The 26,828-nt window shown below is 39.1% G+C and overlaps 1 protein-coding gene across 3 annotated transcripts in view; it reads right to left on the reverse strand.

Annotated features, from left to right (window-relative positions):
* Nucleotides 1–26,828, reverse strand: part of FSTL5 (follistatin like 5) — a 554,870-nt gene that overhangs the window by 138,295 nt on the left and 389,747 nt on the right. For all 3 annotated transcript variants that reach the window (XM_054717664.1, XM_054717663.1, XM_054717662.1), the window contains exon 7: nucleotides 9,993–10,113. In XM_054717664.1, the coding sequence (XP_054573639.1) occupies nucleotides 9,993–10,113 (121 nt within the window). The remainder of the gene's footprint in view (nucleotides 1–9,992; nucleotides 10,114–26,828) is intronic.

A 26,828-nucleotide genomic window follows, 5' to 3' on the forward strand; every position in this document is an offset into this window, starting at 1 on the left:
AAAGTGCCTTTTCCCAAGGACAATATGATAGCCTTAAACGTTTTCTGAGAGAGGTGACATTGCAGGGTTTGATCTTTCTCCCAGAAAACTTAGGAGCATTGTTTTCTTGTGGCAAAATGAGGCGAGGTATACACTAAATGTATTCCCCCCTCTTTCTGAGCTGAGAGCTAGCTTTTACCCCTCAGACTCTCTTACAATAGAATGCACGAATTGCAAGCCCAGGTTAGCAGTCAAAAATGCCATCTGCTACCACAAGGCCTGTCCTAAATATCTACACAATACTTCATATATTGTCTCTTAACAAATACAAAGGATCCAGTGGAGGATCCAGGCCTCAGGGAAGTGATTCCAAAACTATCTGTGGTTGGGATCTTGTTGTGTTTTGTGGAAATTTTTCCCCTTAATTTCTACCGTTACCAGAAAATAAGACCAGTTACATAGATGACATAGCAATACAAAATTATTATAAATTTTTAAAAGCCTACTCATAAATTCTATGCTTTACCTCATGAATAGGTAACAAATAATTCACAGGTTGGAGCAAGAACATGGAGCAGAGCTGAATTTCACATTGTTAAAGAATGTTTATTAGTCTAAAGAAAAAATTAAGAAATTTGTAGTTACATGAAAGAATGATGGGGGCTTAGAAAAGATAAATGTAAAAGTCTTGTTCACTTATTAAAAATATGTGAGAGATTTTTAACTCTTTAAAGGAAAAGAAAAACAATGAATGTGGGGTTTGTAACATAAAAAAGTAAAATGTTTACCAATTCTATATAATACAGAGGTAATATACAAATTGACCCTCATGCCCTCACAAGATGGCTGCCTACAACCAGGCCGGCAGGTGAGTAAGTGAGGGACGACCAAACGACTGAAAAAGCAGGCTGTGTGGGGTGACCAGGAAGGCAGGGTGATTAGTGAGGGACGGCCAAACGACTGAAAAAGCAGGCTGTGTGGGGTGACCAGGAAGGCAGGGTGATTAGTGTGGGATGACCAAATGACTGAACAAGCAGGCTGCGTGGGGTGACCAGGCCGGCAGGGGGGTTAGTGAGGGATGACCAAACGACTGAACAAGCAGGCTGTGTGGGGTGACCAGGCCGGCAGGGGGGTTAGTGAGGGATGACCAAACGACTGAACAGCAGGCTACATGGGGCAACCAGGTTGGCGGGGGGGCTGTGAGGGGTGACCAGGCCAGCATGGGAGGCAGTTGGGGGTGACCAGGCCAGCAGGGGGGGCAGATGGGGGCAACCAGGCTGGCGGGGGGCGGGGAGTTGGGGTGAGCAGGCCGGCAGAGGGGGGGTAATTAGGGGCAACCAGGCCAGCATGCAGAGGTAGTAAGCCGTGACCAGGCTGGCAGGGGGAATGTGAGGGATGACCAGTCTGGCGGGGGGGCAGCTGGGGGTGACCATGCTGGTGGGGGGGCAGTTTGGGGTGACCAAGCCAGCTGGGGGGGGGCAGTTGTAGGCAACCAGGCTGGCAGGGAGGGCAGTTGGGGGTGACCAGGCTGGTGGGGAGGGCAGTTGGGGGTGACCAGGTTGGCAGGGGAGGCAGCTGGGGGCAACCAAGCTGGCAGGGGGGAGCAGTTGGGGGTGACCAGACTGGCAGAGGGGGCAGTTCGGGGCTATCAGGCTGGCAGGCAGAGGCGGTTAGGGGTGATAAGGCTGGCAGGGGGAGCAGTTAGGGGTGATCAGACAGGCAGGCAGGTGAGCAGTTAGGAGCCAGTGGTCCCAGATTGTGAGAGGAATGTCTGACTGCCGGTTTAGGCCCGATTCCCAGGATAAGGCCTAAACTGGCAGTCAGACATCCCCTGAGCGGTCCCAGATTGGAGAGGGTGCAGACTGGGCTGAGGGGACCTCCACCCCCGTGCACAAATTTCGTTCACTGGGCCTCTGGTATTATAATAATACATGGAAAGGAGAGATCAAAGTATGCTACTTTAATGTTTTTATTGTATACTAGAGGCCCGATGCATGAAATTCATGCAAAAGTAGGCCTTCCTTCCCCTAGCTGCTGGCACAGGCTTCTCTCTGGCACCTGGAACCTGGGCTTCCCTCACAACCCTGGCTTCGACCAGAAGGACATCCAGTCTAATTAGCATATTACACTTTTATTTTTATAGATTGGTGAAATATTTGATGACACATAGTAATATGTTTAAGTTGTATATTGTAAATATACCTTACAGCTACACTTTAAAAATAAAAATTAAAAAACAGGTATAACTAATAAGTCAATAGTAGAGGAAAGATAGAATTCTAAAAGTTATGCAACCTAACAGAAGACAGAATACAAGGAAATAAATGAATATAGAACTAATGTAATTGTTTGAAAACAAATTACATGATGACACCTTTAAGTCCAGTGAGAATTAGCCCAGCATACATATATATGGTGAAGTTGTCCCAAAGCAATAAACTTATCAAGGACCTCTCTCATTGTAAAGGATATCAGAGAAGAACTTGATTCTTTAGGATTTACTTACTTTAAACCATTTGGACTTTCTTTAAATTTTATGTTGTAAGAATTTAATTTTGGATATTAATTACTTTGGGCTAATTTATTTGGAACTTTAATCTTTAAAGTTTTATTTCTTTCTGGGAATATAATAAATTACATATTAAATTTTGAGCATCTCTATGCTCTCGCTATTGCATAATTGAAGTATCAGGCTGTCATGATTTAATCTAATTGCAGATCTGAAGAGCTCTACTGAACGGTTAACTGGACATAATTTAGCACGGGAAAAAATAGAGAAAAAGTATTTTTGGCCTAGGAGTTCATAAATTAATGTACTTTCTATCATGTTTAAAAGCCTTCTGGGAGCAAACATATAGTCCCACCAGTAGTTCTCAGGGGAGCTACAAAAGGGCAGCAATAGTAACTAGGATAAGGCCTTTTCTAAGTAGGAGTGTCCCCAAGAGTAGCTCTGAGAAAGTTAGGTTCAGATAGTTGATTTCGGAAGTGATCCCAGGATGCACCGGCTAAAAAGAGGGAAAAGTAAGATAAAGGTTAAAAAAAAAAAATAGAGAGAGAGGAGAGAGAGAGAGAGAGAGAGAGAGAGAGAGAGAGAGAGAGAGAGAGAGAAAAGAAGGAAGGAAGGAAGGAAGGAAGGAAGGAAGGAAGGAAGGAAGGAAGGGAGGGAGGGAGGGAGGGAGGGAGGGAGGGAGGGAGGGAGGGAGGGAGGGAGGAAGGGCATTCATGATATTCATGAGCATGCTATTATTATGAACAAAAATAGCTCAATTCCAATGTAGACCCTCCGAAGAATCATGTACAAGGCAGCTCACAATCTGCCCACAGAATGGGTGGGAAGCTGAGCTTCTTACCAATTGACTTGTGTCCCTTATTGGTTAAGGACTGTCCTGAGGGCATTAAACACCTGGCACATCTGAGCTACCTTGAATGCATCTGGGAAAGTTTCCTGTTTCAAATAAAGTTCCAAAAAAACGTGGCAGAAAGACTGGTTCCTACAGTAACAAGCTGTCAAAAGACCTCCACCACAGCTGAGGTGGTCAGTGCAGGGTTTGGAGAAAGACGTCAAGGTTGTTTGCTGCAGGACCTCATGAGGGGTAAGACTGATTTAAGACATGTCTGATCTCTGACCCCTAAGTAGGAGTGACTCTCTGAGGTCACTATAAACTTAGTTTCAGGTCAAAAGAGACTAAAGCTGGAGAATATGAGGAAGGAACACATTCTCTCACTCCTCATGTTTCTAGCCAATGCAACTGTTTGAGCAGCAGTTCTCAAACATTATAGTCAAAATCATCAGGAGTGTTTATTATTCTATCTCTTCCCCAGAGCCTCTGATTCCATAGGGGTGGTACATCCTGTCCTGATAATTTTTATTTAAAACAACTTGCTGATGCTGGCTGCACAAGAACCACAGTTGGAGAATTACTGAGACAGAGTAATCTTTCTCTCTCTCCCATCCTTTAATACCGCACAATGGGAGGAGGACCAAGAAGGACAAAGGAAGGCTCTCACTTCCTCCTTTCAGGATCTTACTGTTTGCAGGAAGGTTTTATTCCCATCCCCACTTTGGCCAAACAGAAAGCTTGGCAGGATTAGTAGGGCAGACTGCCTATGAATGGATAAGAAAATTCCACTCTATGAGGCAAAGGAAGCTGCCCATTATTACCTTACATTTAAGACACTTTCTAACTTTAAAGGGGGAAGAGGGGATATGCTATATAGGCATCCTAGAAAACCAGCAATCTTGTATAGAAATTTCTGACATGAAAAAAAAAATACACTTGATATTATGTGTGAAGTCTTAAACAATATGAACAATAACTAGGTCCATGGTGAATATGGACAAGCTTTCTGCCCAGAGGGTAGTGTAAACAATGAACATTTCAAACATTCTGTATCATAAGCTGAAAATCTAAAGGCAATTTACTTTATGTAAAAAGAAAAAGAAAAGCATGAAATGAATTCCACTGGTAGAGTCAAGCACCTTTGATTTATACATAATATTTCTTCTGACAAGGACACAGAAGCACTCTCATATTTCAGTGATCTAATTTTGCATTGTTTGAAAAAAATCAGGGCATTTGATAGACTTTTATTTGACTTGCACTCTGGGATATTTAAATAGACTTTGCACTTCAAAAACACTTTTTCACAAATTCCATTAACTTGTATTTTCAGAGCTTTTTATGGTAATCAATGGTATATTTTATTTTTATTACTAATTGACAAATTGTTAAGATAAATATGTTAAATTCCCTATGAAAATCTAATTTTCTAAAGGTCTTTTTAACCTTTTCTGAAAAGTGGATGGAGAATGGAAAATGAATTAAACTAGTTTCAGAGATTTATTAGGTCCATAAATGTGCAATTTGCCTATCTAATTTGCATTTTCTTTGTATTTTTCCATTGTAAAAGTTCATTCCTAAATATTCTTTTTTGATTGAACTACAACAGTATTCTGAGTGATCTCAAGTTTACTATACTTATTTATACACAAAAACATGTTTAAAGTTACGTCAAATATAAAACAACTTAAACCCAAAGGAAAGAGAAACAAACACACAAAAAAAGGAAGAAATGGCTTGTTTAGCAAATCTCTTATAAGGCTTCTATTTTGTAGCTAATCCTACTATTTCAAAATATTTTATTAGAAAGTGTTATGTTAAGGAGAAAAACCACAGGTCCAAAATGGTGTCTCCGGTGCTACCGTAAAAGCCCATGATACCAAACCTAGATTTAATACCTGATCTAATTGCACTTTCAACCTCTCTTAGTCAGTCTAAAAGTTTTTGGTTACGCATCAGTAAAGTAATCTGTCAGGTAGACCGCCACCATCCCCATAGAAGGAAGAGGCAATATGAATGATAAAAAAAAAAACCTTCCCATTCTCTTCCCCCAAAGTAAAGATGTCCTGGTCCCCCATAAGAAAAACACACTGTAGCAAAACGTTCCTGTTATTTGGGGTCACTGTTATAGAAGCTAAAGGCAATCTCTCACTGATATACAATATGTTTTTACAGTTCTTTGGCCCTTCAAATAGGTTTAAATATTAAAGATGATTCTTAAAATGCACTTACTATCTTCCCTCATTGATAAAAATGCATCAGAATAAGTTTTTAATTAATTATATTTCAATTTGATGAATTAGTGTTATTTTATACTTCATTTCTCCTTTTTAGCTAAAGCCAGAACTGGCAAGTTAGATTTAGAACTGCTGAGCTGCCTAAACATTTATCAAAACTTTATGGTCCATATATTTTTTATATAGACTTAATCTAATTGAAAGTAGTTCTGATAAACAGAAATTGTCAGATGCCTTAAGAAAATGCCTTGAGTGAAGTTATTGTGTGTGTGTTTTTTCTCCCTTGTAACCCATTCTATTATTACCTGACCAATTTGGAAACTATAATAATTTTTTTCACTTCATTTCACATTTCTCATGGTCTCACTTCTTCCCTTACCCTACCACTAATTCTGTGGCCACTTATTTTAATCCTTCTTTTATAAACTTGATTAACTTTTTTTTCTATGTCTCTCTCTCACTTACCTGACAAAATAAAATGCTGGTTAAATTCAAATCACTTTTTTCTCTGATTGGAAATTCACAGCCAACACAGCTGAATAAAAACATTTGAATATATATCTTCTCGAGAACTCCCAAAGATCTGCCCAACATAACAACTACATACTGCTTATTTCCATCACCATCCTGACCTACAAGGTAAGTATCTATACTAATAAAAGGGTAACATGCAAATTGGTCATCATGCCCTCATAGTAACAACCGAACAATAGACTGCATAGGGCAACCAGGCCGGCAGGGGGGTTAGCGAGGGATGACCAAACAACTGACCAGCAGGCTGCGTGGGGCGACCAGGCCGGCAGGGGGGGCAGTGAGGGGTGACCAGGCTGGCAGGCAGAGGTGGTTAGGGGTGATCAGGCTGGCGGGGGGGAGGGGGCAGTTAGGGGCGATCAAACAGGCAGGCAGGTGAGCAGTTAGAAGCCAGCACTCCTGGATTATGAGAGGGATGTCCAACTGCCAGTCGGACATATCCCGAGCGGTCCTGGATTGGAGAGGGTCCAGACTGAGCTGAGGGGACACCACCTTCCCCCACCCCCCCATGCATGAATTTTGTGTACCCGGCCTCTAGTCCGATATAATAAAGAGCTAATATGCTAATTAGACTGAACAGCAGAATGATCTTCTGATGAAGCCCCTTGCATGAATTTCTAGTTTTATATAATTACCCTTTCTCAAACAACTAATGTTCTCACAAATTCTTCATTTTCAATAGTTGGTACTCCTAAGTGCACTGAAAAAACCCCAAGCAATGTAAAGAGGATTTCCAGGTGCTCCCACCCTGAGGGCTTGTTCCCAGTCTGTCTTGCTCACTGTTTTAATAGATTAACTATTCATTTTCCAAACACCAATCCTTCCATTGGTATAACTACATTACATCAACTCTTTAAGGACTCAACTACTGCAATTATCCCCTTTTCTCTTAAATAAGTTGCTTTTCATTTTATGTAATGTGCATAAACTTCATTTCTTAAATATGACCTTTTCTCCTTTCTTTCCTTTTGATTCAAACTGGCCACATCCAGCACCCTGACTCACCACCTGCCTCCTTCTCCCTTGTACAGCCACTCCCTTAGTCAGTAAGCCCAAGGACAAAGAGGTTCTGGTTGGCATCAAATAATCTTGGGAACAAAGTCTCAGGTCTGCTGACTCCAGAGGAAGAGTTTCAGTCAAACTAGAGATGACATCTAGGCTTCTGTTGTGCTTTATTGTGTTTTCTTTAAATTTTTTTATTTTATTTTTTAATTCTTTATTGTTTAAAATATTATATAAGCCTTCTTTTCCCCCCATTGACCTCTCCAGCCACAGAAAAGCAGGAAACCAGACTAAGCAACATCATGGATTGAAGTCAATTAGGACCAGGCGCACTGATCAATTATCCCCTACCCTAGTACTGACCAATCAATAGAAACCCAGCCTGACCATGACTCTAACTCCCTTAGTCACTATGATTAATAGTTTCTCCCCTATATAACCCACACCCTCAAAGCTATCAGGGAGCCAGGTCTTTGAGCATTAGCTCACTTGTATCTCAGGGCAGGGACCACTTTCTAAAAATATGCCCTTATTCTCTTTGCTGTAAGCTCCTGTTCGTGTCTTCTGATGCACACATGCAAAAGGACTAGTCCAGTAACATTTACTGGAATTTATGCTGGGATTTACCCAAGCATAAAAAAGGACCACATCTGTAATTTTCTAAAACTCCCTCTTTTGGCTTCACAGCATTTTCCAATTACTGCAGGGCCCTCTCTCTGTTCACCTTCAACTAATGTACAGTAATGATAATATGATTGTTCCTTTTTCCAAATCCTATCCTTCAACATTTATACCAAGGATTTTGAAGTAGATTACATGTAGTAGGAGGTAATAGAAGAGACTGATTTTACTCCCAAGTTCAGGGATCTTTTTGTTCCTGGAAAAGGGAAGGCATCCGTGCTCAGCCTAGGCAATCACTCCTAATGCAGTAGTAACCCTCTTCTCTGCAGTTTTGTTCCCGCAGTTTCAGTTACCTGCGGTCAACTGAGGTCTAAAAATATGAAAATAAAAATGCCCCAAATAAACCACTCATAAATTTTAAACTGCACATAGTTCTGAGTAGCTTGATGAAATATCCAACAGTCTCAATACACCTGCTCAGAACATAAATCATTTCTTTATCCAGATCTCCACACTGTATACCCTCCCTGACCATTACTCACTTAGTAGCTGTCTTGGTTATCAGATCAACTGTCATGGTATCAAAGTGCTTGTGCTCAAGTAACACTTATTTTACTTAATAATGGCCCCAAAGCACAAGAGTAGTGATGGTGGCAATTCAGATATGCCAAAGAGAAGCTAGAAGCAAGCGTCTCCATGAAGTGAAAAGGTAAAAGTTCTCAATCCTACCTAATAATAGACAAATATGCAAATTGACCGCACCTTCACTATGCCCAAGCCATGCCCACCAGCCACACCCACCAACCAATCAGGACGAGTATGCAAATTATCCCAACCAAGATGGTGGTTAATTTGCATACCAAGACAGCATAGAAAGAAGCCAAGAGCTGCAGAAGGGAGCAAAGCTGCGGAGAAGCAAGCAAGCGGGGGGGAGGAGAAGTGAGGAGCGGAGGCGAGGCCGGGGGAGAAGGAAGGAGAGCAGGCGGGCTGGCAGAGAAGGCGGGGCGGGGTAGATTGCAGCAGAAAACCCTATTGCAGGATTCTTCCTGCAATGGGAATGCTAGTTTAATAAGAAAATAATTGTGGGCTGAGGTTGCTAAAATCTAGAGTAATCCAGTATCTTCTAGCTGTAAAATTGTGAAGAAAAAAGAAATTCTTTCTTGTTTCGCTCACAACTCAAAGTGCAAAAGTTACAGCCATAGTGCACAATAAGTGTTTAATTAAGATGGAAAAGGCATTAATTATGTGCTAACTCTGTGTGTAGAAAACACGAATAAAAAACATGTTCCTATTAATGGGAACACTGAGCCTATATAAAGACTTCAACAAGGGAAACCCTGAAACAAATGGCCATACTCACATCACTTTTATTATAGTATATAGTTATAATTGTTCTATTTTATTTTTAGTTACTGTTGTTAAGCTCTTACTGTTCCTAATTTATAAATCAAACTTTATCATAGGTATGTATAGGAAAGAACATAGTATATATAGGGTTCAGTACTATCTGTGCTTTCAGGCACACACTGGGGGTCTAGTCTCTGCAGATAAAGGGAGACTAATGTATTGAATTTCTCTTAATTAATTTATAAATTAAGACTGATAGTGGGGAAGAGGGAGCTCTAAGACATCATTATTCCTGTATGTCTAGGAAGCCAAGGGAGTTTCTGCCTTCATCTTATAAATCACAGGTTGAATTGAAATATATATTTTATTAGTATGGAAATGATCAGTGTGTATTAATCAAACATGCAATTGTATATCACCAATTCAACTAAATAACTAAAATTTGAATTAAATCAGAAAGAAAACAAAGCTTTGATTATAAGAATGATATCAGCTTACTTGGCCAATGTTCATAGCCATCAAATTAACCATTAAGAATATAAAATTTGCTATAGATAATAAGTTTCCTATATCATTACTAAGATAAGTGAAATAGATAATCTGATTACATTTTTAAATGTTTCTTTTTTTAGTTTCTAAAAGTTATATGGTTGCTTATTTGTTGATATTCTTAAACTTAAAAGCTAATTTTAATTTTCTTTGCTTTAATTTTTTAGTTAGAATGAGATACTTTGCCATGATTCCTGATGAGAAAAGTGGTACAGCTTACAGTATTTATTCAACTCAAACACTTTTTTAAATGAAAAAAAGTTTTGCATTAACAGTAAGTCCAAAAACTTAAAAAAAAATTAAGCCTTACCTTCCCAGTCAACAACAATACTCCTTGACTACCTAACAAAGCAAAAAGTAATTATAGCAATATCACAATTCTTACCATTCACTTGGAAGATGTGAGTCTGATAGACTTGTTCATAGCCATCTGCATAGCAGGTATAGTTGCCCATGTGAGTTGTGGTAACCTTAGTAATATACAAGGATCCATCATCTCCAAAGTCCTATAGAAAAAAAAAAAAGTAAAAGTTAAAAAGTGACCTGTTTGTGTTTAATATATTTTTTAAATTGATTTATTGATTTTTTACAGAGAGGAAGAGAGAGGGATAGAGAGTTAGAAACATCGATGAGAGAGAAACATCGATCAGCTGCCTCTTGCACACCCACGACTGGGGATGTGCCCGCAACCAAGGTACATGCCCTTGACCGGAATCAAACCTGGGACCCTTGAGTCCGCAGGCCGACGCTCTATCCACTGAGCCAAACCGGTTTCGGCTGTATTTAATATATTTTTAAACAATTTTAAAAAGTGTACTCAGAAGCAAAGTAAAGAGTAAAATATTGTTTTAAATTATCAAAATAATCATAAAAGTCCTATAAAGTTGGGAGACTTGTAGTAACTACTTTTGTAACAAATGTTTTGTTTAAAAATTGTAATTTCATTCATAAACATAGCTTTTTAGTATTTATATGAAGTATATGAAGTTATGTGTAAACTAACTGAATCCCCACATATTTTTTTCTAATCCAGTTTACATTTTTAATGAATAAAGATATACTATGTTTTTTCTTAGTTGTAGTTAAAGCAAGAGATATTAATTACATTATTCGCACTTGTAATTGTTCATTTTGTTTTATGTCCTTTAATTATATAGTTATCCAGAAAAAAATTAAAAAGGGTGGTCACAGATAAAATTTATAGCCATATTGATAGAACAGGATTTCTTAAAACTCAGAAACAATCAATATACTAGAAAAAATTACCATAATATTTCAAAGCTATGGGAACAATTAGATAAACACTTTGGAAGAAAGAAAGGGAAAAAAAATCTCACTTATTTGTCAAAATAAAATCTAAAAAACAACTTTGGAACAGTAAAGATGGAAAGTCTTTTCTTCCATGAAAACAATGGATATATTGGCAAATTTGTTAAAACTAATCTTTTTAAAATTCTGGAAGTAGGCAAAAGCTCACACCAAATGACAGACCAGAAATTGTAGTAATCACTTCAAAATATATGTGAATCAAACCATTATGTATGTATGTATGTATGTATGTATGTATGTCAATTATTTATTAAAAAACACACACACATAAAACAAAACAAAATAGAAAAAAAACCTGGTGAAAAAAAGAGGCTGAATCTCCATAAATGCTGGGATTTGTGTCATCCCTCTCTCCGCAGCTGCTTTGGAAGTCTGGACCCACCAGCTTCTTAACTCATCATCCTAGCAAACACCTGAGGGCTAAGAACAAGTTTAGAACTTCTCCAAGACCTCATCTTGGAGAAGCCTCTGCCCATAAGGCCTTTATTAAACAAACAAACAAACAAACAAAACACACAAAAAAACAGTTGTTTAACATGGAACTACTTACTAGTTGTGGATAATAATAGGCACCACAACAACAACATAAACGTAAAAGAAAAACCAAATGGGATGTCCACAGGGAGATTTAAAAGTTCCTGGGAATATAGAAGAACATACAAATGTGCAGGGTTGTACCCATGACCAGAAAATATATATTAGAGAATCCTTAATCCCTCATCTCTGACTGACCTTAGTGAAGACTAACGCAGACTTGTAAATGCTTGTAGGAGCATTCAGAACATGTCAATAAACTGAAGTAGAGCATCCCAGCAAAGTCTGGAGGATTTACTTGTCCAAGGTATTTAATTAAATCTCTGTCTGATCATTAGCTCACCACTAAGACAACTGAGCAAAGATTTCCATGACCATGCACAGCAAACTAAAGAAAAATAGATCAATTATACTTCATCAAAATTAGAAACTTTTGCTCCCCAAAGAACACTGTCATGAAAGTGAACAAATAAATAACTAAAAATGAAAACTACCACACAGAATGAGAGAATTCTCAAATTATCTATCTATTATGGTTCTTGTATCCAGAATATATAATGAACCATGAAGTTAAACACATAAATAATCCTATTAAGACAATGGGTAAAGGATTTGAATGAGCAATTTACAATGGGTAATATACTATCTAATAAAGAGGGAATATGCTAATTGACCGTCACAACCTCACAAAGATGGCGGCGCCCACAGCCAATAAGGAGGGAATATGCTAGTTGACTACCACACCCTCAAAGATGGCGGTGCCCACAGCCGCAAGATGGCAGCGCCCAGTCCCCACAGCCCTGCCAGGGCTCCTGCCTCTGGAGTCCCCCAGTCCCCTCAGCCCCTCAGCTGCCCAGGGCCAGCCTGAAGGACCCCACCTCCAGTGCATGAATTTTCATGCACTGGGCCTCTAGTAAGCACATAAAAGGCTGTTCAGCACCATTAGTCATTAGGGAAATGCAAATAAAAATCACTATGAGATACCAGTTTACATCTTCTAGACTGGCAAACAAAACAAAACAAAACCCTGACAATGCAATTGTATGAGAGCATTTGGAAACACTGGAATCTTCAATTGTTGTTGGTAGGAATATTAAATGGTGCACCTACTTTGGATAATAGCTTGGCAGTTCCTTAAAAAGTTAAAGAAAGGGTCATGATGTCTCTAACAGTTTAACTCCTAGGCATACACGAAAAAATGCACCAAAGGGTCACAAGTTTGATTCCCAGTCAAGGGCATGTACCTGGGTTGCAGGCACATGCAGGAGGCAACCAATCAATGTATCTCCTACACTGATGTCTCTCTCTCTCTCTCTCTCTCTCTCTCTCTCTCTCTCTCTCTCTCTACCCCTTCCTCCCTCCCTTCCACTCTCTCTAAAAATCAATGGAAAAAAAATATCTTCAGATGAGGATTAACAACAGCAAAAAACACAAAAAATATTTCTACACACCAATTATACATAGATATTCATAGTCGCATTAACTTATAATAATCAAAAAGTAAAAACAACTCAATACCTATCAATTGATGAATAGATATACACATAGTGGCATATTTATATACAATAAAATGTTATTTGTCAATAAAAGGGAATAAAGGTACTGATATATCTTACAACATGAATAACCCAGTCCTATAGAGACAAAAAATAAATTAAAGTTTATCAGTAGAGAGGGGAATGGGAGATGGTAAATGGCTGCTAAAAATATGAAATACTTTTTGGAATGATGGAAATGTTCTAAACTTTGATAGCCATGATGGCTGCAAAATTTTGTGACTATACTAAAACCACTAAATTGTACACTTTAAAGGGATTAGTTTTATAGTATCAGAATCATATTTCAATAAAGTTATCAACATAACTTATGCATAAAATATTTAAATATAAAAAAATAAATATGCTAGAATTAAATTATCATTTTGGCTAATGAAATCTTTATTGAGTATAGAAAAGTTAAAAATCAAGAAAGAATTATCAATATGTTTATATAAAAACACTTCTGTATTACAAAACATTGTAAGCATTAAAAGGAAGATAAGAACAGATTATCTGTGCAAAATATTTTTAAAAGTAATGCATTTTGATCCTTATTTATACAGCAGTTATTATATGCCAGATACTGCTCTAACTAAATCAGAAATATTTGAGCCATATATCAACCCCATATGAAGAGAATCTCCTGCCCTAGCTGGTTTGACTCAGTGGACAGAGCATCAGCCCATGGACTGAAGTGTCCTGGGTTTGATTTTGGTTAAGGGCATGTACCTTGGTTGCAGGTGCAATCCAGGCCCAGGTTGGGGTGCATGCAGCAGGCAACTAATTGATGTGTCTCTCTCACATGGGTGTTTTTCTCTCTCTGTCTCCCTCCTACCTTTCAACTTTCTCTAAAAATCAATGGAAAAATGTCTTCGGGTGAGGATTAACAATAACAACAACAAAAAAAGAATCTCCTAAAATGTTGCAACATTATAGAGGGGGATAATAAGATGTAAAATATTATCCTTAGTATCACTTGACCTCCAGTTAGTAGAACTAAATTTTGACCCCAGGTAGGCTTACTCCAGAGCCTATGCTGTAAATCTCTACACTATGCTGCCTTCCTTCTCAATCATTAGACTGAATAGGAATACAGACAGGAAAGGGAACAAAGAAGAAAGTCAAGACAAAATGTTCACGACAAAGGTCAAATACAAGGGTAGGTCTGGAGAAAAGAGCCTAGAACTATAGTGAGAGTACATGTGGAAAAGGAAGGAAACCTGGATCAATTTCGTAAGATCTAAAAGCAATAGCATCCTACCTAATAATCGAGTAATATGCAAATTGACCGTACCTTGCTACACCCACCAGCCACGCCCACCAGCCACGCCCACCAGGAAACCAGTGCAGGGTCGCTGGGTGCGGCCTGAGCCCAAGGCCAGGAAAGCCTTGGGCAGAGGCTTTCCTGGCCTTGGGCACCAGCGAGGAGCCTGCACGAATCACAGGCAATGACCAGGGGGTCGGCTCCTATGATCCTTAGCAGGGACGGTGGTGGAGTTCAACAGAGCCCAAGGCCGCCACCTGGGGCCAAGCCTGGACCCTGAAAGAAGGCAGAAGGCGGTGACCACAGCCAAGGCCTGGGTCCCCGGTGCCAGCAGAAAACTGGTGCAGGCAGCCAGGTGAATGAAGGTTTATTGCACGAATCTTCATGCAAAGGAGCTGCTAGTTTTACAATATAAATCAACAACTGCATCTCTTCCCTTTCTCAGTGGCAGAGAATGAAGATGAATATGAGGCTGCTATAGCACTCACTCTTAAGATGTAATTAGAAAATTTCAATATATTTTATTATAAGTATTACTAAAAGCATGCTTTTTCCATATATTTGGTAACTACTAAGATTTACCCTCTAAGAATTATGTTTATTTTCTCTTTCACCTTTTGACTTTACAATTTTTTCTTTGATTCCCATATTTTTGTAATGTATTGCTCTTCTTTTCACTTTTTTGTGGAATATTTTGGTTTGGATTTTTTTTATTCCTTATACCAACTTTATAATTAGAAAGCCCTTTTTTGTTCTGATTTAATGTAAATATTTCCCAACATTGTCTTCTCATCATCTTATATTTGTAAAAATTATATCTAATCCTTTAATATTTTCTTTATATAAATATATATATATTAAATAATATATATATATATATATATAAATAAGCACGTTTTTTTCTAAACTGTAATTGTATCAGTGTCATTTGTTCAAGAAAACTTTTTTGCCCCATTTGTGATGTTTTATACTTGTATCTTCAAAACATAACTTACTGATATTCCCATAACAGTGTTCCAAAAGCATACCTTATATGTTTCTAATTTTAACACATTTATACCATGTGTATTTCTGTTAAAAATAGCTTTCCTCTGATTTATACTCACTACATGTTGATTGCAATCAAAAAAATTACTGGGGGCTATTAAACCTGGGCACGAAAATAAGGAAAATGTTCTTGCAGATAGAAGAGAAAGAAATAGGGAGAGAGAGGCGCGAGGAAAGAAAAATAAGAATAAAATATGGAATTAGAGGAGGAAGAGAAGCAGAACAAGAACAAAAAGCAAAGGAAGAGGAGGAGGAGAAGAAAGAAGTAAGAGGAAGAGGAAGGGAAGTCCAAAAGGTAGGCTCAAGAGGAGAAAGGGCAGGTGGAAGGAGAAACGTACTGTATGCTGTGGCCATCATATTATCCAGTGAAGAATTAGACTGAGTAACCAGATTATTATGATCTCTGAACACATAATAATCTGGCCACTCAGTGTATATCCTATATAATAAAAGGCTAATATGCAAATTGTCCCCTTGACCAGGAGTTCGACCAGCAGGCAGGCTTGCCAACCACCCATGTCCCCTCCCCCTGGCCAGGCTGGCCAGACCCCACCCATGCACAAATTCATGCACCAGGCCTCTAATATATATATATATATATATATATATATATATATATATATATATACATACACACACACACACACACACACACACACACACACACACTGAGTGGCCAGATTATTATGCATTCAGAGATCATCATAATCTGGCCACTCAGTGAATATTTCCTTAATAATTATCAAATAAAATTTCCCAAGATCATCTAAACTAATAAAAGAGTAAGATGCAAATTGACCGTACCTTCACAACACCCACCAGCCAATCAGGAGTGAGTATGCAAATTAACCCAACAAAGATGGCGGGTTAATTTGCATACACAGGCGCCAAGTGGCCACGGGCAGGGCGGGACGCTTGTGTCGTCGCCATGGCAAAGACACAGACTTTCCACACCGCCCCAGCCACTCAGGGCCTCTGGGCAGCTTGGGAAGTCAGAAAGGTGGCTCGGGCCTGAGCGAAGGCAGTGCTGGCAGCCAGGGGAAGGAAGGCCCATTCTTGTACAAATCTTCATGCATCGGGCCTCTAGTTTTATATAAGTTTAATCAGACCACATTCCTACAGCTCCCAGGGGAAACTTTCTTGCAGTTACAAAAAACCTCAGGACCTGCACAATAAGAGAGGATTTGGAGCTTGAAACCCAACAAGGAAATTGTTGTGTAATACAAATGTGTGATAAAACTCCCTGCATTACCACAGGCTACTATTAAAAACACTGCTAATAGAGAAGAGCACTTAGTGTAGAGAGTGGAAATGCCAAACAGAAAGACTAGAGCTGTGCCTCCAGTTAGCACTAAGGCAAATAATTGATATGTAGTAGGGTATAATGTTGGAAAGCCAAACTTCCATGGAAATCAATTCCAAGTGACCAGAGTTAAAAATATTTTGAGATGCCTGGAGAGCAAGCCTCAGTGGTTGAGCTTCAACCTATGAACAAGGAAGTCACAATTTGATTCCCGGTCAGGGCATGTGCCCAGGTTGTGGGCTGAATCCCCAGTGTGGGGTGTGCAGGAGGTAGCCCATCAATGATTCTCTCTCATCATTGATGTTTCTATGTCCCTTCCTTTTCCTCTCTGAAATCAATAAAAATATTTTTAAAAATATTTTGAGAAAGATTATGAGCCAAAAATAATTATGGGTTGCTTAAAATATATAGTAAGATATCCAGTATGCACAGGGTAGACAAGCACACAAGGCATGTATATAGGAGAAAGACTAATCCCAAGAAGAGTAAATCATGGTCAGAACAGAGATGAATCCCTTCACTGGACAAGAATAATTGGAAATAATTGTAAAAACCAAAGTATATGTAATATTTGTAATTATGTTCATATTTATATATTCTAAACTGTAAGTAGGCCTTTTAAAGTAGATTTTTTTTAAAAAAAAACCCTTTTTAAATCTTCGTAAAATCTGAAATAAATGTATTGTTCTATATGGCTACCTGGAAAGCATGGTTCTTCCCTATTTACTATAATAAAGATACCTTCACTCAATGATGTGAAAATTATCCAAGAATATAACCTTGAGAATGTTTAAACACCCAATGATGTGAAAGTTATCCAAGGATATAACCTTGAGAAAACTTAAAAAGTATCTTATTGCTATCTGTATTATTCTGTACCATGAAATCCCTTTAACTTAGAATATTCTCTAAATCAGCATATAGGTGAACTCTTCTAATCGATGTATCTTTATTCATGTTTTTTCCTCATCTAAATGGAAGAAATATCTTCCAGATTCACTTTATTTCAACATACAATTTCATAATCACCTTTTCAGGCAGCTTTTTTGAATAAACAAGACTAATATTCCCTCACCACTTTGAATAAAGCATGGATCTTTTTGCTACACTTAAAATAAAACCCAATAAATATTTATGGAACACTTAAGTATGCCAGATACTGTGCTAAATAATTTAAATAAATAATCAAATTTCATCCTTTAAATGGCCTTTTTAAAATTCACTACTATTAGTCCCATTTTACATATCAGAAAACTGAAATATGCTGATTTTAAGTATCAAGTCACCAACTGCTATGGTCTGAATGTGGCTCCTTCCCAACTCATCTGTTGAAATCCCAGAGCCCAATGTGATGGTATTAGGAGGTGAGGCCTTTGGGGGTGATTAGGTCATGAATGTGGAGCCTTCATAAATGGGATTAATGTTCCTTTCATTGAAACCCCACAGAGATCCCTGGCCCTTCTCACCATTGAGGACAAAGGAAAAAGGCACCAGCTATGAACCAGGAAGAGGGCTGTCACCAGAACATATATATGCTGGCACCTTGACCTTGGACTTCTCAGCCTTAGAGGTGTGAGAAATACATTTCTGTTGTTCATGCTACCCAGTCTGCAATATTTTGTTATAGCAGCCCAACAGACTAAGACACCAATCAAAGCAAGGTCTAAGATTAACATCCAAAGGGTCAGACTGCAGAATGGGGCTACACTTGTTTTTATGTAACTAGAGGCCCAGTGCACAAAATTCAGCACTGGAGGGGTGGGAGGGGCTCAGCCCGGCCTGCATTCTCTTGCAGTCTGGGACCCCTCACTCCTTACTGCCCATCTGCTCGGTCCTTACCACTTGGATCTCTGCTTCTTAGCGCTGCAGTGGAGGTGGGAGAGGCTCCCATCACCGCCACTGCACTCGCCAGCCATGAGCCCGGTTTCTGGCTGAGTAGCACTCCCCCTGTGGGAGCACACTGACCACCAAGGAGCAGCTTCTGCATTGAGCTTCTGCCCCCTGGTGGTCAGTACGCATAATAGTGACCAGTTGTTTCAGTTGTTCTGCTGTAACCGTCACTTAGGCTTTTATTATATAGACTAGAGGCCCAGTGCATGTATTCATGCACCAGTGGGGACCCTAGGGATAGCCTACGGGGATCGGACCAAAACCAACAGTAAAACACTGCCTTCCATTCCTACCTGCTGCTCCTGCTCATCCCAGCCCTGCTGTGCCTGCTGCTGCTGCTCCGTAGGCTCACTGCCACTCCACTGTGATTTCCGGGCTGCGGTGGCCAGCTGGGAGCCCCGTGTCTGGCACCCATCTTTCAGCTGAGTGGCGCTCCTGCTGTGGGAGTGCCTTGACCACCATGGGGCAGCTCCTGCATTGAGTGCCTGCCCCCTGGTGGTCAGTGCACATCATAGCAATAGGTTGACCAGTTGTTTGGTCATTTGGTCACTTAGGCTTTTATATATAAAGATGGAACTACCTGGCAGTCAATGTGCCCCCCTTAAGGGTTCGCAGATTGAAAGAGGGCACAGGCCAGGCTGAGGGACCTCACCAGTGCACAATCGAGGCCAGGGAGGGATGCGGGAGGTTGGCCAGACAGGGAGGGACTGCAGGAGGGCTCCAGGGTATGTCTGACCCATCTAGCTCAGTCCCGATTGGCCAGACCCCAGCAGCAAGCTAACCTACAGGTTGGAGCATCTACCCACTGGTGGTAAGTGCATGTCATAGTGAACGGTTGAGCACCCTTAGCATATCATTAGCATATTACACTTTGTTTGGTTGAACGAACAACCAAATGACCAGACACTTAGCATAGTAGGCTTTTATTATACAGGACTAGAGACCTGGTGCATGAAATACATGCATGGGGGCGGGGCGGGTCCCTCAGCCTGTCCTGCACCCTCTCCAATCCAGGATCCCTCTCACAATCTGGAACCACTGGCTCCTAACCACTCACCTGCCTGCCTGCCTGATGCCCCTAACTGCTCCCCTGGCAGCCTGATGGCCCTAACTGCTCTCTCTTGCTGGCCTGATCCCCCTAACTGCTCTCCCCACTGGCTTGATCCCCTAACTGCCTAACTGCTCTCCCCTCCTGGCCTGATCGCCCTAATTGCCTAACTGCTCCCCCCTGCTGGCCTGATCCCTCCTAACTGCCCTCCCCTGCTGGCCTGATTGCCCTAACTTCCTAACTGCTCTCCCCTCCTGGCCTGATTGCACTAACTGCCTATCTGCCCTCTCCTGCTGGCCTGATTGCCCTAACTTCTTAACTGCTCTCCCCTCCTGGCCTGATTGCCCTAACTGCCTATCTGCTCTCCCATCCTGGCCTGATCCCTCTAACTGCCTATCTGAGCTCCCCTCCTTGCCTGATCCACCAAACTGCCTATCTGCTCTTCCTTCCTCTCCACACCCTTCGGACCCCAGGCGCAGGCATGCTGAGAGCTCTTCGCTGCAGCCCCATCCCCATCCTGATTGTTCATTACGCGATGGTGTCCCATCCAATTTGCATATTCCTCTATTATTAGTATAGATTCTTAATACATTTTCCTCTTTCCAGGTTCTCCATTACTTTAACTATACCTCAAAATTAGCAGTGCTTTTTTTTTAATATAGATACCTCAGTACTACTCCTTATCTCCATTCTGATTCAGCATTTCAAATTGTTTAATAGTTCATTTCAGCATCTAAATCAAATGTGCAATTTTGATGCTCAACCATGGTTGAGAGTTATGGCCTTAGAACAGACACTCCTGAATTCAGGGATCAAATCTTTTACTTATTCTGAACTCTCATTACACCTTTATAATCTTGCTGCCAATACACTCCATAAATATTTCTTTCCCAATTAAATCTTTATGAGCTCCTACACCATTAAAAAGTTGCCTCAAGGCAGTGATGTCTGGAAAGTCCATAGAAAACTTAAAATCATTTATTTTGTTGAGTCGATTGCTTATATTCTCTTTGAGGCAGTTCAGTGAGGAACTGTGGTGGTGGTGGTGGTGGGGGGGATCTGTAGCACATTTATACATTTTGAAAATGTATGGCTACTATTGACTATAACCAATTGTATAAGAGTAATAATCAAAACATTTAACAACCTATATTTGATGAGCATTGGTCAATCAGACTACACAAGGCAGTAAACATCAGTTATGATTATACTAGAACACAACAGCTGAATTCATGTCGATATTTAACCACAATAATTTATCCCAAATCAGAATGATAGGTACCGTCTATTAGAAATGGTAATTTTTAAGTTTACTTTCCTACTTCATATCATGTTCCTCCTAATTGTTCTAAATTCCATGGTGCCAGTATTACTATACTTTAAATGATGTTTTCTGTGTAGTGTATATTGTTTTCATATGCACTTAAAATGCCTGTCTCATTTCAAATGTGCTAGTTTGATTTTAGTTTGTAAAAGCTAATTTCCTAGCTTTTTATGTGTAAAAAATATGTCTTCATAAAATAGCAATAAAAGTAACTTAAGCAATCATCTACATATTGAAATTGATGAAAGTACTATAATCTCATGATTTATATGATTTTCTAAAAATTATGGAAGCTTCTCACTATATAATTAAGTAGCATAAATTTAATTTAGTCATATTATTTTAAACACCATTTTTTTCTAAAGTAAGCCATTTCAAATATTTAAAAAAATAAAAAAGTAAACTTATATGGACTAAAATTATTATTTCAAACTGATAAGCAAACCAAAACTCAAGCAACTGTTTTCTTTGGTAGGAAAACCAAAATCAAAATTGTAAAACTATGTGTAACAATATTATTTAATGGCATAGATAAATAATCAAATTAATAATATTTAATTTCACTTAAAAAAACAACCTTGGAAAAGTGTTCATTAATATAATAATGAGTAACAAATTAAAAACCTATCAGTCTTTCTTACAGAACTAGTATTCAAAGTATGTATACAGAATCAGATTTGCCATGAAGCTGATAAAGTTTAAGTTTCAGAGTTCCTTATTTGTACAAGACCTTTCCAAGTATCTGAAAGCAGCTTTGCAATGTGTACATATGGTTTTATATTTGTGTGATACTTACAAATATATTTATAAATTTCTGTGATTTTTATTGTAATAAATACCCAATTTTTATCTAATTGTTATCTATAATTTGTATTCTATGTCTTAAAGCACCTTCAGATTGTAGGTGCTTTAAAACTTCAAGATCCATATCACCTTGAACCCCCTCTGACCGTATGAATTATTTATATTTTGACAATACCATGCTTTATAGGCAAAGAAACAGAAGTCAGGAAGGTTAATTAGCTTATCTATGAAGGCTATTAGGTTAATGATCCAACATTTAGAACTAGGTCATCTGGCTCCAGAGTCCATGTTCTGAAAGCCCATACTTTATAGATACTGATATCATTAAAAAACAGGAAAAAATAAACTATATGCTGTAAATATGTGCACATTATATACAATTATGATAAAAATAAAAATAATAGCTAAGAATTGGTAAATATATAGCTCATGGTAGGATTGTATCTAAAGAAGAAGGAGGATATAGTAAAGAGGAGCCTACCAGGGGCTTCGAATGTGTTGTCAATGCTGTATTTTTTAAATAGTTATTAAGTCTATAGTTTTCAGTGTTTATTTTACTTTAATTCGTACTTATATATAACCTTGGGATGTGTAATAGTGAAATATAAAAGGCTAATTAAAAATTATAGTAGCCTAGCTGGTTTGGTTCAGTGGATAAAGCGTCAGCCTACAGACTGAAGGGTCCCAGATTCGATTCTAGTCAAGAGCACATGGCTGGGTTGTGGGCTTGATCCCCAGTAGGAGATGTGCAGGAGGCAGCCGATCAATGAGTCTCTCTCATCATTGATATTCTTATCTCTCTTTTCCTTTCCCTTCCTCTCAGAAATCAATAGAGACATATTTTAAAAAATTATAGTACACCTTGCCTTGGCTGATGTGGCTCAGTGGTTAGAGTGTCAGCCCACACATCATAGGGTCGCGGGTTCAATTTCCGGTCTAGGGCATGTATTTGTGTTGTAGATTCTATCCCCATCCATGTTGGGGAGTGTGTGGGAGGCAATCAATTGATGTGTCTCTCTCACATCTATGTTACTCTTCTCTCCTCTCTTCTCTCTCTCTCTTTCCTTTCCCCTCCCTCAAACCCTTCTTCCCTTACACTTGCTCTAAAAAGTCAACGGAAAAATATCCTCGGGTGAGGATTAACAGCAACAACAAAAATTAAACTAGACCTTAAATCATGTATGTCAAAGTACATAGCTTCTTGGTTTATGTAGAAAATCCCGTCTTTTTCTTATTACTCTAAATACCAGAATGGCACTTCTTAAAAATTTCATGAAGAAAATACTATTTAGATATTAAACTAAGTTTTGGCATATTTTGAAAGAAAATTAATCCTTATTTTGGTTTCATCAAAAATATTAATAACAAAAAATATTAATAACATAATACCCAAAGATTCCTGGAATCCTGGTAACTTATATAACCAATGAATTAATAATGTGTATTACAGAATTCCGGCTCCATTTCAGGATAGACTGATAGAAAGAATGTCATACCTATGCAAACAAGAAGAAGTGAGGCAACCTGCAAAATTATACTGACCTTGTGCCATCCGAATGATGGCTTCCAAGGGCAACTGATTAGAGTAAAATCTAAGGAAAGGTGGAGTGAGCCTCCACAAAGATACAAGACAATCACAAGACAATCACTATCTAGTATAGGCAATAACTCAGCTAGACTACTGAATTGGAAACAAAACAAAACCAAAAACAATAAAAAACAACAACTAGGCTGCCATACAAACAAGTACAAAAAACCCAACTAACTTTTAATGAATTTTTAAAAGCTGCACATGGACGGTTGTGAGTGTATGGAGTCCTGGTAAGAGGGACACTTGCAGCCTTTTCTCCGGGAACCTCACTGTTTGCTCACGAGAAAGAGGGAGTGGGAGAGAACAGAGAAAACATTCCTCAGAATGTAGTTCTCTGGTGTAACAGCTGCTTCTGAGGGAAAAATAAAGAAATCTTACCTGGATCCTTCTCCCAGGTGGAATAAACTCTTAAAATGCTTAAGAAAGGCAGCGAATCCTGTCACTTTGAGGGGATCTGGGGTAAGAAAAGAGGCAAGAAATCCTCCTACTTCCACTATGTTACAGGTCCTTTATCACAGGCAGGATCACTGAGAAAATTCAGCTCTAGACTCAGACACACGAACTGCCTAAGGCTGAGGCTGAATGAGAAAAAAGATAGGAGGCTTCCTTGCTCCTCATCACCCTGGCTAACAAGAACCTGGGAACAAGCAAGAGCAGTAGTGGAGGGACAAGAGCAGGGAGAAACAAGCTCTCTGAAGGACAGGCTCACAGGGAGAGCCTAAAACTGAGGGTGGGCTAAACACAATCAAGAATTTGCTCAGATAATGAATCTAGCTCCAACCTTAGCCCCAAGGTGACAATAGAGGAATTTGAAGTTGGTGGTGCACTGAAGGTAATCATAGCAACCAACAAAATGGAAACACAGCACAACTCCTCAGTAAAGGCCTAGCAGAAAAAGAGGCATGTCTATTTCCAGACATAAATACATTACTCAAATGGAAATACTAGTACAAAGAGGAAATTAGTAAACAAACAAACAAACAAATAAAACACTATCCAAGAAATGTAGGAAGAAATCAGTCTAAAATATATAATTAGAATCCTAGAAGAAAAAAAGTGAGAGAATGGAGAGAAAAATATATGCAAATGTCTGCTCAAGAATTTTCCAAAAGTAACACATTAAAAATCAACCTATAAATGCTGAAGACAAAAGATAAAGAGAAATGTCATAGGTTGTCAGAAAAGTACATAATTATCTTCAAAAATAGAAAGTCTTCCAGGTTTGTTTGTTTTTTAAATATATTTTATTGATTTCTTTTTACAGAGAGGAAGGGAGAGAGAGAGAGAGTTTGAAACATCGATCAGCTGCCTCCTGCACACCTCCTACTGGGGATGTGCCCGCAACCAAGGTACATGCCCTCGACTGGAATTGAACCTGGGACCCTTTCAGTCCGCAGGCTGACGCTCTATCCACTGAGCCAAACCGGTTTCAGCAGTCTTCCAGGTTTTTGATAATAGGTATAACCAGAGCTATTAACATACCTAAAAATTATACATAATTTACAGGAGTGAATGATCTATGAAGGATGTTAGAAAATAGTGGACAATGAGGGAACAATGTCAATTCTCCAGCATAAAGTATGCTTTGCCTGGCTAAGAAAATTTCAATCTACTCATTCATCTATATTCTTAAAAATCAATCAACCAATCAATTAATTATATGAGCATGTATAAATAACAAATATAATTTTAAAAAGGAATAGTCAATCGGATGCTGTTATATATTCAAATGCTAAAATTAATCATCACTTGGTATTTGAATTTAAATAATTTTCTTTTCTGATCATTTTCTTTCCAAAAGCATTTGTTTCTTATTTTCAATGTAATTCTTTATTATTATTACTTTTGTAATCCTCACGTGAGGATATTTTTTCTGGTATGTTTCTTCTATGATTTATTGGAGGTTCTTAGTTTGTCTCTAACAGAAGGTAATTGCCATTATAAATGCTATATGGTAATTTTTTAGAGAGAAACTTGTCAAATGGTTGCCTCACACACTCGCCCAAACCAAGGCCAGGACAGAACTTGCAACGCGGTACGTGCTCTTGACCAGAATCTAACCCGAGACCCTTCAGTCTGTGGGGCCAGGGCTCAATGTAACTTTGATAATTGCATTTTCAATATCCTCTTGGATTGAATTTAATATTTAGTTGAGTTTAATATTCATTGATAGATATTTAAAAATTTATGGATTAAATCAGCAAATAATATTATGCAAATGTCCACTCTACATTATTTCCATGAATCATCAGTCTTGAATAAGAAGTACTCTGGAACCCTGAAGAAAGCAAGCACATTATGCAGGAACCAATCAAGAGGCAGAAACCACACATTAGTTTTAATATGGAATATTTCATTAAAAACTTAAGTATAATAGGAAATTGGAGTAATCGATGATTGTCTACTATAAAGGGTACCTGATGAATACAGGAATAACAGATACAGGGGCCACCACCAACCCTAGAGAAGAGACAGTGAACCCAAGGAAGAAACCCGTCTCCTGCAGTGTTGACACCCAGACCTCTTTCAGAGGGTGGGCATGTCTATGACTCATTGGAGGGCAGGGAAATTCACTGAGGCTACAGAAGGTTTGGGAGGAAATTGTTATAGAAGGTTCCCTGCTGGAAACCACCACCGAAGAGGCACTTGTGGTGTTGTTGGAGAAGCCTGCCATGGGAACTACCATGAGCTTCTATAAATTAGGCACTCTTGGAGCTAAGAGACTGCAGAGCTGAATGCTCTGCTGGAGTCTACGCACTAAGGAATTTTGCACATAGTACACGAAAGAGCCTGCCTAGAAAAACACACCAGAACTTGGAAGAGAAACCCATTTCCTACTATACTGTTTCTCTGGTACCCCCTATGAAAAAAGCTATCTGCCACAGGAGAAATACTTATACGATCCAGGTGTATTATTGAAAGGAATTTCAGGGATAAAATAGGCAGGTTTAGGGCATTTTAGGAATAAAGAGGATCCATGGGGGAGGACTACGAAGGTGAAGGCTATGGAGCTGCCAAAAGGCATATATTGAGAGAGAGAGAGAGAGAGAGAGAGAGAGAGAGAGAGAGAGAGAGAGAGAGAGAGAGAGAGAAGAGGTGCCACAGGATAAGGGGAGAGGAAGACACCCATTCACAGAAGATAGGGAAAAGCCACAGGGTATGGGGAGAAAGGAAACAAACTTTCACAGAGGATACAGAAATGCTGACAAATGGGAGAAAGAGGAAAACAGATTTTCACAGGAGATAGAGAATTCTACCACTGGAGGGGGAGAGAAAGAGGGTAACTACATGGGGTTTTAGCTTTGAAACTGATATAGGGACCGACTGGAAGGCAGTATAATGAAACAAAGAACTGCAGCCTTTATAAACCTTAGAGAAAAGGAGTTTAGTGGGTCACCTCCTTGGGACCCCCTCCCTATGTGGGAGCCTGCATCTGCTTCCAATAAATTTCCACCCTTTTCATCTGTCACTTTTTGTCCATGGCTTCATTCTTCAAATCCATCTGGACAAGGATCCATGAAAGAAAACACCCTTGCATCCTGCTCAGGA

This window comes from Eptesicus fuscus, chromosome 6 (assembly GCF_027574615.1).
Source record: "Eptesicus fuscus isolate TK198812 chromosome 6, DD_ASM_mEF_20220401, whole genome shotgun sequence".
Classification (NCBI taxonomy): domain Eukaryota; kingdom Metazoa; phylum Chordata; class Mammalia; order Chiroptera; family Vespertilionidae; genus Eptesicus; species Eptesicus fuscus.